Here is a 17,433-nt window from a genome sequence, read left to right as displayed (position 1 = left end):
TACCCAGAATCTAAACTCAAGACATCCACAGCTCTGAGTCACAGATATTAAGACATTCACATGTTGTGCACACACAATATATATGGGATCTGCCTGGCTGAAAACTGACTTGTTATTCATATTGACTTTTTTGCTATATGATTGATGTTTGTTTATATCTGTGTGTGTGTCGCTGCATATCACTTACAGTTCTGTGCGTGTCTGTGCATGTTTGTTAGGTGGTGGGTGGGTGAATAAACCCGTGTTGACATGTGTGGACGAACAGGAGCACCAATTGAGACATGCACAGTCGCACACATGCACAGAACATACTGTACATACATGCATGCACAGACTGCAAACACACACACATACACTCATGGACATACACACATAGAAATGTGTTTGCAACAGCAGCTGGTATATTTGTGGCTGGTCTCTACTTTCGGCATCTATCACTTATCCTCCTCTGTCTCTTCTAATTAAGCAATAAGGCCCGAGGGGCTGTGGTATATGGCCAATAGGCTAAGGGCTGTTCTTAAGCAATGTGGAGTGCCTGGATACAGCCCTTAGCCATGGTATATTGGCCATATACCACAAACCCCCAAGGTGCCTTATTGCTATTATAAACTGGTTACCAACGTAATTAGAGCAGTAAAAATACATGTTTTGTAATACCTGTGGTATACGGTCTGATATACCACGGCTTTCAGCCAATCAGCATTCAGGGCTTGAACCACCCAGTTTTAAATCTAACCTATACAACCCTCCATCTCACGTCTCTGTAGCCCTGCATGCCTCTTCACTCTCATTCAGTATCATTAGTGGGATTGCACAGACACAGTGGACCACACACTCACGCAGGCATATATATTTTAAGCTCAGGGTCAAGCACAAGGACATTGAAAAGATTGTAATCAGATAAATAAATAACACATTTATCCTGTTAAAACTTCCTTCTGGATTTACATTTTATCAGTGAATTTGTGTTATTTAATTAGAAAACGAATATGCCACCAAGCATAGCCTACATTTAAAACAAGGAGAGCAGGACAGCTAATGTGGTGTATTATGCTGCATCTCCCTGCATGCTTTACGACTAACTCAATTTATTTTTTTATTTTTATGGGATAGTGAGGTAGTCTTAGAGCTTACAAAGGCCAGCAATAAGACCATCATAGGTAAGCCTTTATTACATAGCTCTGGGGTGTTGTTAGAGAGAGGGGGGGTGGGGGGGGGGGTGGAGAGAGAGAGTAGATAACAAAACCTGTTCTCAATGCGTTTATCACTACACTGATTAGCCAGGGGAAATGAATTACAGCTCTTCCCTCTAATGGGAATGATTCCGAGGAATGTCGCAGGAGCAAAATATATTGTTGAGAGCTTTTTCACCCTTTCCTCTTTTCTTTGACTTTAATTGCCTGGGAAAAAGGCAGAAGGCAAGAGAGCATTATCTTTGTATGCAAAATTGGCTGACTACAAGTAATGTTAATGGACTCTGCTGCTCCACAACCTCCCAGGCCAGTCCCTAAAGAGAGACCTCTCCACCAGCCTCTTTAGGAGGAAAACGGGGACTTATTCTGGGCCAATTATTTGTTTGAGCTCTGGTTTTTATTAATGAAACCCTCCTCGCGATGGGGCTGAGTAAGTGCCACGGCCACTCTATTTCCCCCGGCAGCAGCTTGTGGCTCTGTAATTGGTCTCCCCTACACATCCTGCCTCTCATACTGTAGGACCCCTGTGTGTGAGCTGGTTTACGTCAGCATTTTAGGGCAGACTGAGGAACCCTTCCCATCATTTGTTCTCTTTCTGTCTCTGTAGTTTATGACTGGAACAAGATACACTGCTGCCTCATGTTCTCCCCTCCTTTCCTGGAGGCTCTGTTTTGGAGTGTTCCAATGTTCCAGTGTAGGAGTGTGTGTGCTCAGCCCTGCTCTGAGTTTGTTTTATTGTAATGAGTGTATAAATCAGAGGATTACCTGAGTGCTGATTCCAGGATCCTCAGTAACAGCTGAGGGATGTGCTGATCAAAAGCCTTTAACAGTGGAGCTGTGGACTCTCGGAGGCCCCTTGCTTTATTACTCGGCCAAGGCACATCGGCTGCCACCGGAGGTGTGGGTCCTGCTCCCAGCTCAGATTGGACAGGTGAAGGGCTGGTCAATGAGGTCAGAGCAGCCAATCATGAAAGGGGAGGGATGTAAGGCGCAGGAGGAACCTGACCCTGTCGCTGTAGCAGCCATAGGGGGTGTGTGTGCGCGTGCATGTGTGTCCGTCCGTGTGCGCGTGCGTGTGTGTGCATGTATCTGAGGGGCTCAGACTCTGTGTATGTTGCTGGGGGTCCTAAGTCAACCTCATCTTGGTTGTTCCACTTCCTCTCCTCCCTGGTCTTTGACACAGTGCGTTTTAAGAGTTGCGAGGCCTGCAGCCTAGCTACCCTACCCCTATTAGATGTTCTATTTTGGTAGTGCATGGGGAAAGTGGAGCGCAGATCTTTAGCGATTTGGAGGGAGCGATTTGTTTTGCTGCACAAGTTGTTTAGTGTTGTATTTGTAGTGCTGAGGATTTCTTTACTGTTCATAGTTTTAACATCTAATGTTGCCATAAATCATATGTGGCACTTATCCTTGCGTGTGCTACAGAGTGAGCCATTCCTCTTTATGGAGAGAGACGGGGTCTGCGGTTATGGGTGTGTGGTGATTCCGTGCCAGCATATGTGTGTAAACATGGCTGCTCTGCTACTCAGTGTGTGTGTGTGTGTATGTGTGTGTGTGTGTGTGTGTGTGTGTGTGTGTGTGTGTGTGTGTGTGTGTGTGTGTGTGTGTGTGTGTGATGGGAGTGAGAGATGGACATGACCTCTGGCTGCAGCTCAGATCCTCCTGCTGCTTCCAGATCTCCTGATCTGCTCTGCTCTGTTCTCCCCCTCCTGCTGTGTGTGGGTCCCACTTCCTCTCTTTCTCTCCACACACACACACACAAACACACACACACACACACACATACACACACTCACTCACTCACTCAGACACCGTCTCTGTCTGTCACACAGAGACTCAGACTCAGACTCAGCATATCTGTTTCTCCCTTGGTCCCTCCCTCCTCTCCATGCTGTATATTGTCATGGCGATAATTGGAGTAACATGTTTCTACTGTACAGTATGATCACATGTTTAGTATTGTCAAGACGATACATGTACAGTAACATTCTTCTCCATGTTTTCCCTTCTTTTCACCTGGTGAAACATATTTGGCCCTAGTCATTAGAGAGTTGTGGGAGGTCTGCTCCCCAGTATCGATTCTACTGTCCAATCTCATTTATTTTACACGATTCTCCCACTCCCAAGAGCTCACCAGGTATCTATTCTGCTGCTTTGTGATGGAGGGCTTGGGTAAATAAAGCAGAGAATGCCCATTGATTCCCTGAAGATCCATATATTGATCCTGAAAGATCAGTTTATGTATTCCCTGTCCACTCCTTCATCCCAGAGAGATACACACACACACACACACACACACACACACACACACACACACACACACACACACACACACACACACACACACAGACACACAAACCATGGTAACCCAGTGTTTTCAGTCACAAATGCCAATGAGCTCATCGTGGACTGCACATTAGGAAGTGTCTCTGAGATGATGTCACCCTGTAATGTTATCACTCTCTGCTCTAAGCACAGGTTAAATATGCTCTCAATCCACCAGCAAGTCCCTTATACAGATCCTACTGTAGGGCCTGACAGGCTGACACTGACACCCTATACAATGGTTGGTCCTGGATGAGAATGATATCTCACTGTCTGCTGAGTATCTAAAGCTGTAATGGATGGATGAACATATCTATGCCCTCACGGCTCTCAGAGCTTTAATTTTCATGTAAGGATGACTGACACAGGCACATCACTAGAATCTGTCTGCTCTGCTGTGCCCAGGGGGTTGTGGGTATGCATACTGTGTGTGATTTTTCCTCAGAATACAACCTTACATTTTTTTAAAAATAAGTCCTACACCTTAACCGAGGATAACACTTTCATGTGCTGAAGTCCACATTCTTCCACAGCCGTACCCACATAAGCTATGTATGTATGTAAATGGCGTCACACACTCAGTGGAAACATAGCAGAGAGAAATTATTTAGCCTAATTTGCAATTCCCAGGTGCTAAAAAGGGTGAGTTGAGTAAAATGTTAAAGACTGCTATTGGATTTTCAACAGGGGCTGACAGTTAAGTCAACTGAAAAGTAAAGTTTTCTGCATTTATTTGCAAATCCCTTTAGTGTCTGCCGGAAAATGAAGAGAGAAAACTTTCCAGAATGCTATCTGATTTGATCTTGTTCTACTTTAAATACATTAATGTGGCTCCGGCAGAATCAGCTTTTTAAGCAAAGGTCACTTGACGTTTCATCGATTTAGCATTTTAATGTTATTTGCGTAGCCTCTCTCTCTCTGCAGGGGAATGGCATTATGCAGGCAGGGAGAGTGTGTGTGCAGTGTGCTGTGTGCTGCTGGTAAGAGGCTGTGAACGTGGGCTCGGTGTAGCTCAGTGGAGACGGGGGATGGGGCCAGGCCTGCCCCTCTCTAATAAGTGTGAGATGCAGCCCAGTCAGCCAAGACGCCTCGCCTCTGCAGCAGCCAGCCAGTAACACCTATTACCAGCACCCACATTGGAAATCCATGTGTTGTCATAAGAGGCCATTGCTGAAGCTTAAGGAAAGTTTTGCCCCAGTGAAGGCGTTGACACCTCTCCCTGTCCCTATTGATTCCTGGTCCTCTTTATTAATCTCATGGAGCTGTTGTCCTGGTCTCCTGCCATGTTGGGGGAGCAGAACACCCTCCAGGGGTCACCAGACAGGAATCACACACCTCTATCTGACACCCTGGGGAAGGAGGGATGAGAGGGAGGATGAGTGGAGGGGGATGGGGGTTGTGCTGTAGCTGTTGGGTCTGTAATGAACAGGGTAGAGGAGTGTGGGGCAGAAGACCAGTACAGGGGTAGAGGGTCAGACAGCCCCTGTGGGAGGGCCCGGGCTGGAGAGGGGTGTGACATTGTTCTGTGTTTCTGTCATCCTGGAAGACAATACAACCCATCCAGCAGTAGAGGATATTCACGGCCAGCCCGCTCATTAGGCAGGATTAGGCGGCCGTGTATGACGGTAGATTGACGAGGGCGGCATTTTCTGAGCTAAACTGACCTAGACGGACCTCCAACAACAACACATAAAATCTCACATAATTTTGCCCAAAAACAATGACAATTTCTCTCAACCAGTGGCATATGGGCTTTTTAGGTGAGCGCTGATGCCACCCTGTGATAAACAGTGCCCACTTTGCCAAAGGCAGGGGCGCAAAATATTTTGCTTGTCCATTCCCAGCGTGCTTCTCCAAGGTACTGTTGGAGAGACGCATCGCTGCGGCGCTCCACCAACGTTCCGTCAAAAAAAATAATCTAACATAAATAATGTAGCAGATATAAGATATGGTAGAAAGAGTATGTGGCCTTTTCTGTAGCCTACAGGCTGGAGATGACAATGTATGACAATGTAATGAGACAAACACTTTTTACATCATGCAGGTTTCTCCGATCAAATAGCCTAACCTACATTTCGCCCAATAAAATAAAAAATGTGCTGGCATGTTAACAAACAACATATCCTAAAAACAGGACAGGTCAAAGTAAAATGGACAATATGGAATGGACAATCACAACTGTTGTGGAGGAGCTTCACCCTATTGTCATGATCAGTGAATTCAAGTTTGTATCTGTACATTTTTGACAAGCTGATCATAGCAAAAAAGAAAATACTTCTGCATTTCCAGCTGTGTAAACACATTGCAAATAGGCTCACAATAACTCCTGATAAAGCTGGGTAGCTGATATTCAGAGGCAAATTGATTAGTCACAGGAATCAGGACTAATAAAGCCAATGCAACGGCCTGTTTTACAAACGGTGGGCCTACCACATGGATGGGCATTCATAAAATTATATTTCAGGCAACACTGTAGGCTACACCTCAGTAAGCACGGACCGGCCTTGAATCATAGACGTCTATGTTTGGTTCAGATTTCGTCCAGTCTGGACCAGCCTTGATTTGGCCCAAACATAGACGTCTATAAATTACACATTTTTAACTTTTATTCAGAACCAAAAATGAGCCTGATTTCAAGATCTGGAAAATACTTATTTTTCAACGTCTGGAAAATATGCCTTTTCAACCTCCTGGAATTATGTATTTTAGACGTACAGAAAAACATATTTTCACCTTTTATTAAGAACCTAAATTGAACCTAACTTCAACGTCTGGAAAATATGTATTTTACACATCTTTTTAACGTCATTTTTCTTACTGGGACTATTCTAGTTTTGCGGGGTGGCATTTTTTGTCTTGCCTAGGGCGGCAGAACGATAAGGACTGGCTCTGAGGATATTCATCAAACAGACAGGACAGGAGACCCTGTTCACTGGTATCAGAGGTAGTGTTATGGCTGTAGTGTTTGGATCAGTGGGTTGTTTCTCTAATAGAGCAGTTTGGGCTCAGGTTATCAATAACTCCCAGTAAGACTGAGCCAGACTCTCTGGTTACAGGGTGTTCTCTCTACATCTGCCATAATGAGGCCCCTTGCAATAGGAGCTGGCTCTCTGGACTCAATACACTGATTAGAAATGTTTTCTGTGTTAAGTCAGAAGCCTATGATTTAGTCTTGGGTGTAGTAGCCCATCCAGAGTGCCGCTCTCAGCAGCTCCCCTTGTGGGCCGGTGATGGTAGTGCTTGGTGGATGGTGGTGACTGAGGCTTGGCCCTGACCCCACAGTGTGTAATGGTGCAGTGGAAAATGTGCCGTCAGTTAAAGGAGGAGCTGCCTGTCTCAGTGTGTGGCAGAGGGAGAGAGTGCGGTGACAGGAGCACTCTCCTGCAGAGAGGGCAGGTGTGTTAATCCCTCTCCCCGTCTCTCTCTTTCTGTCTCTCTGCTTGCTCCGCTCATCCATCCGCCACTCTCTCCTCCCGCACTCCGCCTTGACAAATGGCTCCTGACGGCTGATTTGTTGGTTGTCAAAAGTGGTCCTTGTGCCGCCGACGAGGGGGGAGGTGGAGCGAGCTGGAAAACAAGCTGCATCTTCCAATTTTCCAGCTCCCGACACCGCTCCTTAGCCTCGCCTCACCCACAGAAACACACAGGCAGGCAGCCCACGGCAAGCCAATCTCAGGATGTCACTTCTTAAATTGATATTCTGTTGGTCTGATATAGAATGCATCAAATTAATAGCTGTTGATGATTTATCTGCGTATTTTAATTCAACCTCAATGATGTAGCTTTTCCTGTTTTTTCCTGTTGCACTAGAGATGTTTCAGTGACATCCTCTGCCAGTTTTAGGAAGATAAACTATTCACTATCTCAGATGACTGTTATTATGAGTAATGACAAGGGAAGCAGAGAACAAAAGGGAAACGAGGGAGAGAGAAAGAACGTACGTTTGAAACCCCAGACATAAGTAGTGTGGAATGGGATGAGGGCAGGGTGACCAACTTTCCTTCCCACCAGCTGCACCAGGATGTCCTGATGAGCTTATAGAGGAAGTCATCAGAGGAGGGCAGGGCATTTAAGGAAAACTTGGCATGAGTTCCCTCTCATGACAGTAGTTAGAACACTGCAGTGCCTACCCTGCATTATTAGCCTATTCGGAGCCGCCAGAAAGCGTTAACATCCGGTTTTCAGGGATACAGTATTTTCAACCTAACTTATGGAAGTGGGAACTCCTCTCAGGTGCCTTTCTATGCCTGCAATGTTAGGTTAGCCCTGCATAGACATTTAATCTCACCAACACTCATCAAGGACTTTAGAAATTACATTTACATTTACATTTACATCATTTAGCAGACGCTCTTATCCAGAGCGACTTACAAATTGGTGCATTCACCTTATAGCCAGTGGGATAACCACTTTACAATATGTTTTTTTTTCTTTCTTTGGGGTGGGGTAAGGGGGGGTAGAAGGATTACTTTATCCTATCCCAGGTATTCCTTAAAGAGGTGGGGTTTCAAGTGTCTCCGGACATAACATACAGTCACGATCCATATAAACATAGTCCCCATCAATATAAACATATTAACATAGTCCCCATCAATATAAACATATTAACATAGTCCACATCAATATAAACTGACTGACACAGAACATGGAAAGAAAAGGCAGCTAGCTACCTGCTGTTTGAGCTGAGTCTCCTGTTCCTTCATCAGCTCACACTCATGTCTGGACTCTGTGGCGTCTTTCAGGAGAAAGTATCTTGTTTAACTTGTCCCTATTGCACAGAAAATGATTCCAGGGACAGTTTAGTGCTAGTGCTCAACGTGCATTATATTGCATGTGTTATCATGTTACAGTAACATGACACACTAAACCTGCCACTGGGCTATGTGGTTAAAGTCAACAGCAGCAGTCATTGTATAGAGAGCTTTAGGAGTGCCTCTAAGCACAGGTGAAAGTGACCAAATGTGCACTACACACTCTCCCCTTTGTCTTGCTGTCAGAGTTAAGTGTTGATGACTCAAAGGTCACGGTGGAATAGAAGGGGTAGCCACTGGTTTATTTACCCATGGTCCTCTTATCAGCCCTGCTGTCTCCTTATCTTCTCTCGTCTCACCTCTGACCTCTAACCCCTGACCCCGACCCTGTTTATCCTCCATTTCATGTGAAAGCCCTGTCTGTCTAAACCCAGGAGGATGCTGACTGTTAATATTATGGACTGGGTGTTTGTGTTTAGAATAGGCTGATTACACATATGGTATTTACTGTTATAATGGGTATGGTATAGGTTCAGTTTGACCAAATGGACTCAGACTACATGACCTTTGACCTCTTGTCTTCTAACGTCAATTGGCAAATCAAAACCCATATCACATTCAACATGTCACAATGTCTCTTCAGCCCATCATCTGTTGAGCACCATGATAATGACTTATCATTGTGGTTGTTTATGGTAATGTGGGTTAAAGCCCAGGCTGAGGTGATCTTTACTGTCTGCTGTATACAGTACGACAGGCTGAATAGGAGCTGGTTCCCATTAATTCCCATTTTTTATTTTATTCCTCTTTCTTTGTTTTTCCATGCTAGCTCTTCCTTTCTAACACATTGCAATAGAAAATAATTTTCCCTTGGAACCCCAGCCATAAAGAAGGCAGATTGCTTTGTGCGTCAGCCATCAAAACAGCTGAGAAAAGAGCACTGCTGTTCCCTGGTGCGCCAAGGCTGCAGTTGTCTTGTCTCGCAGCCTTGCCTCCTTGGTAGAGGAAGGGGTTAAGCTTTTATCTTATACATACCCCCCAAAATCCCACGGTCAATGACACATTCAGATATGCAGAGTCCGGCATTAACATAAAAACGAGGGCTTCTTATACAGTGAAATTTCAATGAAGGGGAACACAAAATGCATTTAATGAAATTCAGATGCTAAGGCCCCAGCTCCCATGAATCTCATTAAATGGGCTTTGTGCTGTTTTTCCATCTTCTCTTTGTGGAGAAGGTCCTCCAGTGCCTCTAATAATGTCAGAGATTTCATCATATTCCTGATTTAAAGAAGACAATGTCTGCCTTGTTCAGTCGTTCCTCTCAGCGCTGACGCCATTCTGCCTCTCCAAAAGACGGCCGGGCAGAGTTTCTCCATGCAGCTCATGATAATAATCAGGCCTGTGGTGCCTTTCCTTTTAGTTACTGAAGTTTGCAAAGTCCCCCTAACTCACTGTATCTCCCTCTTCCTTCCCTTTCTCTCTCTCTTCCTCTGCACAGGATTTGGCTTCATAACTTTCGAGGGCGAAGACGTTGTAGAGAAAGTCTGTGAAATTCATTTTCATGAAATCAATAATAAAATGGTGAGTCCACTCTTCTTTTCAATTCCAGGTTGGTGTTGAAGGATTAATATTTGATTTCCTCTTTAATGGAGTGTTAATAGTAAAGAGTCAACGGTGTGTGTAGGTGTATGTGTATGTGCACGCCTGTGTGTGTGGGTAGGTGTGTGCATGCCTGTGTGTGTGTGTGCGTGCGTGTGTACATGCACGTGCATGTATGTGTGTGTGTGTGTGTGTGTGTGTGTGTGTGGTGTGTGTTTGTGCATGCAAGTGCCTGTGTCTGTGTGTGCACTCGATGGGTCTCTGGGATGGGGAGCTCAGTGGTGTGTACTGCCCAGAAACCGTGAAATTGTGTGTGTGAATTCCGCCTGTAAGGTTGAGGGACTGGTGAGAGGAACCTGTCCTTCTCTTCCAACCCCCACCCATACCAGACACACACACACCTTGACTGCAGCCAGCCAGGCCAGGGAGAGAGTGTTGCTGGGAAGTCGTTGGCAGAGGAAGAGTTCATTAACCAGGGATTAGAGCCTTCCAGGAAGCCCAGTAATGATCTGACTCATCACACCTCACTGCTGTTGTCTTCTGTTTCAATGCACAGTTGAAAGTGTATGGTAATTCCATCAGTTCAGCTAATCAGATGAATCATGCTCAGTATCACAGAACATACTGTAGCCATCAGTTTCATGTCACATGTTGCTGTACAGCAGACAGTTCTGAGTCTCTGTAGTGTCTGCCCCTCCAGTCCCCCTGTGTGTACACTGTGCGTAGCCTACTGACTGGGTTGGCCCTGTGGCCTGTGATAGGCTAGAGGGAATACTCTCCTCCTGTCACTCAATGGGTTGGGATTCCTCCCTTTACTATGTGGTCTCCTTCAGGACCATAGGAGCTGACTGACAGGGTCGGTGTAGTAGAAATAGATCCACTAAGGACCGGCTCTCCCATGTATGGCCTTACTGGCTCTCCCTAACTCAGGGGTAGGCAACTAGATTCAGCCGCGGGCCGATTTTTGTTGGAGAGCATGGTCGGGGGGCCGGAACATAATTACACTAAACAAAAATATAAACGTAACCTGTAAAGTGTTGGTCCCATGTTTCATGAGCTGAAATAAAAGATCCCAGAAATATTTATCTCAGATTTTGTGCACAAATTTGTTTACATCCCTGTTAGTGAGCATTTCTCCTTAGCCAAGATAATCTATCCGCCTGACAGGTGTGGCATATCAAGAAGCTGATTAAACAGCATGATAATTACACAGGTGCACCTTGTGCTGGGGACAATAAAAGGCCACTCTAAAATTTGCAGTTTTGTCACACAATGCCACAGATGTTTTGAGGGAGCGTGCAATTGGCATGCTGACTGCAGGAATGTCCACCAGAGCTGTTGCCAGACAATTGAATGTTCATTTCTCTACCATAAGCCGTCTCCAACATCGTTTTAGAGTATTTGCCAGTACGTCCAACCGGCCTCACAGCCACAGACCACGTGTATAGCGTCGTGTGGGCGAGTGGTTTGCTGATGTAAACGTTGTGAACAGAGTGCCCCATGGTGGCGGTTGGGTTATGGTATGGGCAGGCATAAGCTACGGACAACGAACACAATTGCATTTTATTGATGGCAATTTGAATGCACAGAAATACCATGATGAGATCCTGAGGCCCATTGTGAGGCGCATTTTCTTTAAGGTACTGTATCTGTGACCAACAGATGCATATCTGTATTCCCAGTCATGTGAAATCCATAAATTAAGGCCTAATTAATTTATTTCAATTGACTGATTCCCTCAAATGAACTGTAACAACTAAGCCCTAAAAGAGATTGTTTGGAAAATAATAATTTAATATCTTAATTACATTAAGACGCAATCAAATTCCTCTTGTTTTTTATTTGTGGGAATACTTGGGAACAGATTTCCTAAATGAAACAATGTTTTTGCTGAATTCGTGGTGATATTAGTTTTTTTTGCCTTTTCTTATTTATTTTTTATTTTTAATTTTTTGTACAAATAAATAAATAAAAAAAGAATTGGCAAAAAACTTTAGGGGGCCTAAAATAATCTCCCGCAGGCCAGTTCCCTAACTCATCCCCCTGCGTCGCTCTGTGTGTGTGACGGTCCCTGCTGATCAGAGCCTTACACAACTCCCATAGGAATCACATAAGGAGAGAGGAGGATAGGCAAGGAGAGGGGATAAAATGGGAGGAGAGGAGAAGAGAGGGGGAGATGAGAAGAGGAGTGGAGAAGGGAGGAAGAGAGGAGGAAAGTAAAGGAGAGGAGAGGAGAGCTGAGAGACGGGAGGAGAGGCGAAACAAGCCTGGTTATCTGAGCTGGAGATGAGATGTTGTAGTCGTTCTGATCCCTCTCCCCCTTCCATCCTCCTCTTTCGCTCCCTCTCTCTCTCGCTCTCTCTGTCTCCGTCACAGACAAGCTGCTCCTTGAGCCCAGGGACAGACAATGTCTGCCCGCAGATCTATGAGACCAAGACAATGCAATCGATTTTTATATGATATTGCATCAAATGGTTTCATCGTTCAGGGAGCACCAAGCCAGGGCTGCTATTTCGTTTTCCCTGCAGTGGATGGGAGCATTGTTTGTGCCATCCATCGACTGGCTGGATTGAATTGGACTAGCAGGGAATTGCATGCGTCGTTATCATCAGATGAGTAACTTCAGAGAAAATGAGGAGAATAAAAAGCTACTTCAAATACTCCAGGTTATTTGTCTTGTTGAAAATAGCTGAAGTTGATGTGCCGCTCTCTCTCTGTGCTGTAATGAGATGGTTGAGGAGCGTCTCTAAGACAACAGAGGAGAGGGTAAAACTGTTCCTGGGAGTTCAGCAAGCTTCTTCCTGTTTTCCTCTCCTCTATTAGAATCCACTGGTGGAGCTTCAGATCAAAGCTATATCTGAAGCATCATCTGCTAACAGCCTGTGCTGTGTGTATTTCACTTGCTAATTCCACTCATCGTCATTATTATCATTGTTATTATTTAGTGAAATCCTGTGGCAGGCAGGGTCCTGTATTCACACTGTTTTAGTGTCTCCGTGGGTTTTTATTTATATCTTTTTTTATTTAACATTTATTTATCCAGGTGATTCAATCAAGAACAAATTATTATTTACAATGATGGCCTGGCAATTCCACAGTTGCATGATGAACCCTCCCTTCCTTTAATAGAGGATATAGTCAACTCAATGCCAGGCGACCGACTGCGAGGGAATGCAGCAGAAGTAGAAACACAGGCCACAGGTCCAGAGGGGTGGACATTAGGGAAGGGACAACTAGTATGGGCCAGACTGTTGAGGCGAGGACGGAGCGCGTGTCGCCCTCGTGAGAATTCCTCTTGCCACCCAACGCCGCCTGCTTTTGATTTCCACTCTGGGCATATGCAGCCCCCCATAAAACATTCAGAAGGCTTGTCCTCTGCTGGAGAGAGGAGAGGGGGTGAACAGAACTCTCTAAAATCTAAAACATCCCGCTTTGGCCCCTCAGAGCTCCAACAGAGTGCACGGAATAGATGGACGGAAAGCAGGGAAGATAAAAATGATTTTTTTCAGGATTTAATATCTGAGTTCACCCAATTAAGTCATTTCTGAAACAGACCTAATACATTCCCTCAATACCCGGGATCTCAGATAATTCATGGATATCCACTGGACATGACTCCCTGTAATGTTAAGATTTATAATAATACCTCCTGGCGCTATCCCTTTGGGCCTCCTGTAGCTGAGTTGGTAGAGCATGGCGCTTGCAACGCCAGGGTTGTGGGTTTGATTCCCATGGGGGGCCAGTATGAAAAATGTATGCACCCACTCTGGATAAGAGCGTCTGCTAAATGACTAAAATGTAAAATGTAAATGTATACCCTTCCAGTAGGCCTGCTATTCTGCTACAGACAGCACAGAAAGACAGACAGCACAGACAGACAGAAAGACAGAGGGACGGACAGAGAGACCACTCTTTGCTTGGGAGTGTACATGAACCACAGCACCCAGGTGACCCCTCCTCCCCCTAGCCTAGCTCATCATCTCAGGGATCCGGTGACAGGTAGGATCAGTGCACATTGAGATGTGATCTAACCATGGTGTGTGTGTGTATATACATGCGCGTGTCTTTGTGTGTGTGTTTGTGCACTAGCATGTTTGTGTGTGTGTGAGTGGATCCTGGAGGACTTACTTAATCACTCAGGGTTCATGTGTGGAGCAGCACTGCACCCGGGATGGTGTATGTATAGCTGGGTTGACGTAGTGGAAGAATGTGGGTGTCCCTCTGACCCAGTGAAACTACCCCGTCCTCTCCTACTACTCTCCTCCTCTCCTCTCCACTCCGCTCTGCCCAAAAGGGTGTTCCTGGCCTCTTGTGAGTCCCTTCCTGCCTCTCTGGGAAGTCCCATGTCAGGGTGACATGCTGAATCTCCTGCCTGGCTGCACTCATCTACCCAGGCCTTGATCTGCTGGTTGGAGAAGGACTGGGTCTGAGTACAGGAGGAAGAGAGGGAGAGATGAAGAAAGTTGTTTTTCTCTCTCTCTCTTTATCCCACTCTCTCTCTCTCTTTATCTCTCTCTCTCCCTCTCTCGCTACCTCTTCCGTTCACAGCCTTTTCAGATCTGATTACTGTGGAGCCCCCAGGGCAGGAGCGAATCAGGAGCGAGAGAGTTATTGAGAAAATGGCCCCTTCTCTCTCTCTCTCTCTCTCTCTCTCTCTCTCTCTCTCTCTCTCTCTCTCTCTCTCTCTCTCTCTCTCAATGGCCTCCTGATCACCAACTCCCTCTCCCTCATCTATGAGGCGGCCAGGAGACGGAGGCTGAATGACAATAAGGCCTCATCTCATCTCTCTAGATATCTCTTCAGGTGGCCCTGTATATCACCACATGGTGGTGTGTGCTACAGACTTACACCTGTTCTATGCATTATGTTTATTTATGCTATCAATCGGTAGAGGGGTGCTGATTGGGTAGCTTATCGCATAACCATTAGTCATTCAACCACAGTTCCTCATGGAGAGGGTTCCTGGTTGGTGAGGAACATCTTAGTGTAGTAGAATCATAGTAGAACCATTGTGGGACTGTACGCCTTGTAGTGAAACCATAGTCTTGTAGTGGAACCATAGTCTTATAATGGAACCGTAGTCTTGTAGTGGAACCATAGTCTTGTGGTGGAACCATATTCTTGTAGTGGAACCGTAGTCTGGTAGTGGAACCATAGTCTTGTAGTGGAACCATAGTCTTATAGTGGAACCATAGTCTTGTAGTGGAACCGTACGCCTTGTAGTGGAACTTTAGTCTTGTAGTGGAACCATAGTCTTGTAGTGGAACCATAGTCTTGAAGTGGAACCAAGAAGCTGCAGTCAGCGGTCCTCTGAGATGGTGTGGTGTGGCACCGTGTGGAGGGAACCGTGAGAAACTGACAGCACTTCAGCACCAGTGTGACATTTATCATCAGGCAGAGATTGTCATTCATTTGTGCGAACTTGTGTGCTGGGCCTAATGGGCTGCTGTTGGCCATGCTGATGAGCCCTGATGGATGACTGGTAGGACGGCCAGGGACGATGAGGGAGGGAGTGACACTGTCTGTCAGTCAGTCAGCAGAGCACACACACTCACACATGCACACACACACACACACACACACCATGTTACAGCAGCACTACAAGCCACGCTGCAGCGCCTCTCTGACAGATGGGACCGCTCAGACACACTCGGCTTTAAGGAAACACTGATTTTGGGGCTCACTGGGACCCACTGTATTATTCCTCTTTAATTGCTATACACATCTGAATATATCACACAGTGTTCATTTTGGTTTGCATTAATCAATTATATTCTCAATTTCTCAAATGCCACAGTGCAGTGCTTTACAACTACAAGCCTGAAAACCTTGTCTCTTTTGGCCATCTCTTCCTGAGTGTGCTGTGTTTTGTTGGAGCTGCTTTGAGTTAGTCAGTGAGTGATGTGTCCACATTGTCCAAGTAGGGAGATAGCTTTGGCACACTGGGGCAGGAAGAGAAACTGTAGCGCAATGTGAAAATGAGAAAACACATTGAAATCTGGTGGAGTTTGGCTTTGGAAGCAGATTGGTAACTGTGATCAGCTGCTGCCATTGGATTTGTAGCTAGATTATTCATCTCAGCAGGTTGTAACAGAGTTAATTATCCTCTAATCAAAATATATTCACTAAATGAAAAGACCAGAAGGTACATTTCAGGAGGGAGAAAGCTGCCGCTCCAACTCTGAGTCAGGGCTGACCTTGTCAAAGTGACACAGCAGAAGTAATGTTTTGAAATAAAGCTGTTCTAATGGGAGCTTTATCACAGAGAGAAGTACAGGCAGAGGCAGGGAAGTGTCAGAGGCATAGAGAGAGAGAGAGAAGAGAGAAGAGAGGAGAGAGAGAGAGATAGAGAGAGAGAGAGAGAGAGAGAAGAGAGAGAGAGAGAGAGATTAGAGTGAGGAAGAGAGACATCTGTATAATCTAACTCAGGGGAGAGGAACCAGACCAGAGGCCTCACATTTCAGGATTTCTATTTGGTTTCTGGCACTCTGTTTTCCGACGCGGAGGCATATAGCTCCTGACAGCATTTTTTCTATGTGCGTGCGTGCATGCATGTTTGTGTGTGTGTTGGGGGAAATATAGATTTCTGTGTCATAGGCAAAGTTGCTGTACATGTATCAATAATGACCACAGTCCCAAGTCTCTCATGTCATTTAATTCAAGTTGCAGGGAGTTCTGCTCTCCAGGTAAACCTGGGCCTTTCTCATACCTTTCAGCATACTTTCCCCGTGATTGCCATTAGTATCAGTGATTGGAGGGAGGCTAGTAATATGAGGGAACAGTAGGATGGAGCTAGATTCTAAGATGATTCTAATGTTATAGTTGTTGGCAGGTTGCCCCCTCTCTTTGACAAGAGTCATTTAGTCATCCCTCCAATTGAAGCAATGATTTCTGCTCCCTCCACCACCCCGACCGCCTTCTTATATGAATGCATAATATACACCTATCAAGTAGTGGCTCAGATCTGTAGATGTAGTGTGCTGTTAAAATGGGCCATATTTTAGTGAACTGCCCCAAGGTAATGTTCTTAAAGGTGTCATTTATGATATTCCTCAGTAGAGAATGATCACTGCCGCAGGGATGAATCTTCTGTTAGTGGTCAATTTTTTAGTCAGGTCCCCTGACATGGCCAACCAATTACTGTAGTGAGCAGGCAGGCAGGGAGGGAGGGACGCAGGCAGGCAGGCAGACAGGCAGCACTGCTTCTACCCCACACTGAATGGAGCAGGGAGGGAAGGCTGTAAATTACATGCATGCCTCCATATACTGTATGAAAACAGGGAGAGTTGTTTTAGATCGATATAGTATAATTTAGTCCAAAGGACATTCTTCTCCTATATCAGGGATCATCAACTAGATTCAGAGCCTGGTCAGGGGGCCAAAACATAATTACAAATAATTAGTAGACTGCAAATTGACCACAAGAAGCCCAAACAGATATATTATTTGACTAAAACATAATCATTTCAAACCTTGCTTGTATTTGTATACGATCACATACAGTGCCTTCAGAAAGTATTCACACCCCTTTACTTTTTCCGCATTTTGTTGTGTTACAGCTT

At 45.4% G+C, this 17,433-nt stretch overlaps 1 protein-coding gene across 6 annotated transcripts in view; it reads left to right on the top strand.

Annotated features, from left to right (window-relative positions):
- The window catches only part of LOC121573745 (RNA-binding protein Musashi homolog 2-like), a 335,153-nt gene that overhangs the window by 240,531 nt on the left and 77,189 nt on the right, over positions 1–17,433 (top strand). For all 6 annotated transcript variants that reach the window (XM_041885953.2, XM_041885955.1, XM_041885956.1 and 3 more), the window contains exon 8: positions 9,771–9,853. In XM_041885953.2, coding sequence (XP_041741887.1) covers positions 9,771–9,853 — 83 coding nt within the window. The remainder of the gene's footprint in view (positions 1–9,770; positions 9,854–17,433) is intronic.

The sequence above is a fragment of the Coregonus clupeaformis genome, chromosome 9, assembly GCF_020615455.1.
Source record: "Coregonus clupeaformis isolate EN_2021a chromosome 9, ASM2061545v1, whole genome shotgun sequence".
NCBI classification, from domain to species: domain Eukaryota; kingdom Metazoa; phylum Chordata; class Actinopteri; order Salmoniformes; family Salmonidae; genus Coregonus; species Coregonus clupeaformis.
The sequence above is the reverse complement of the archived record's forward strand: the minus strand, read 5'-3'. Positions and strand labels throughout refer to the sequence as shown.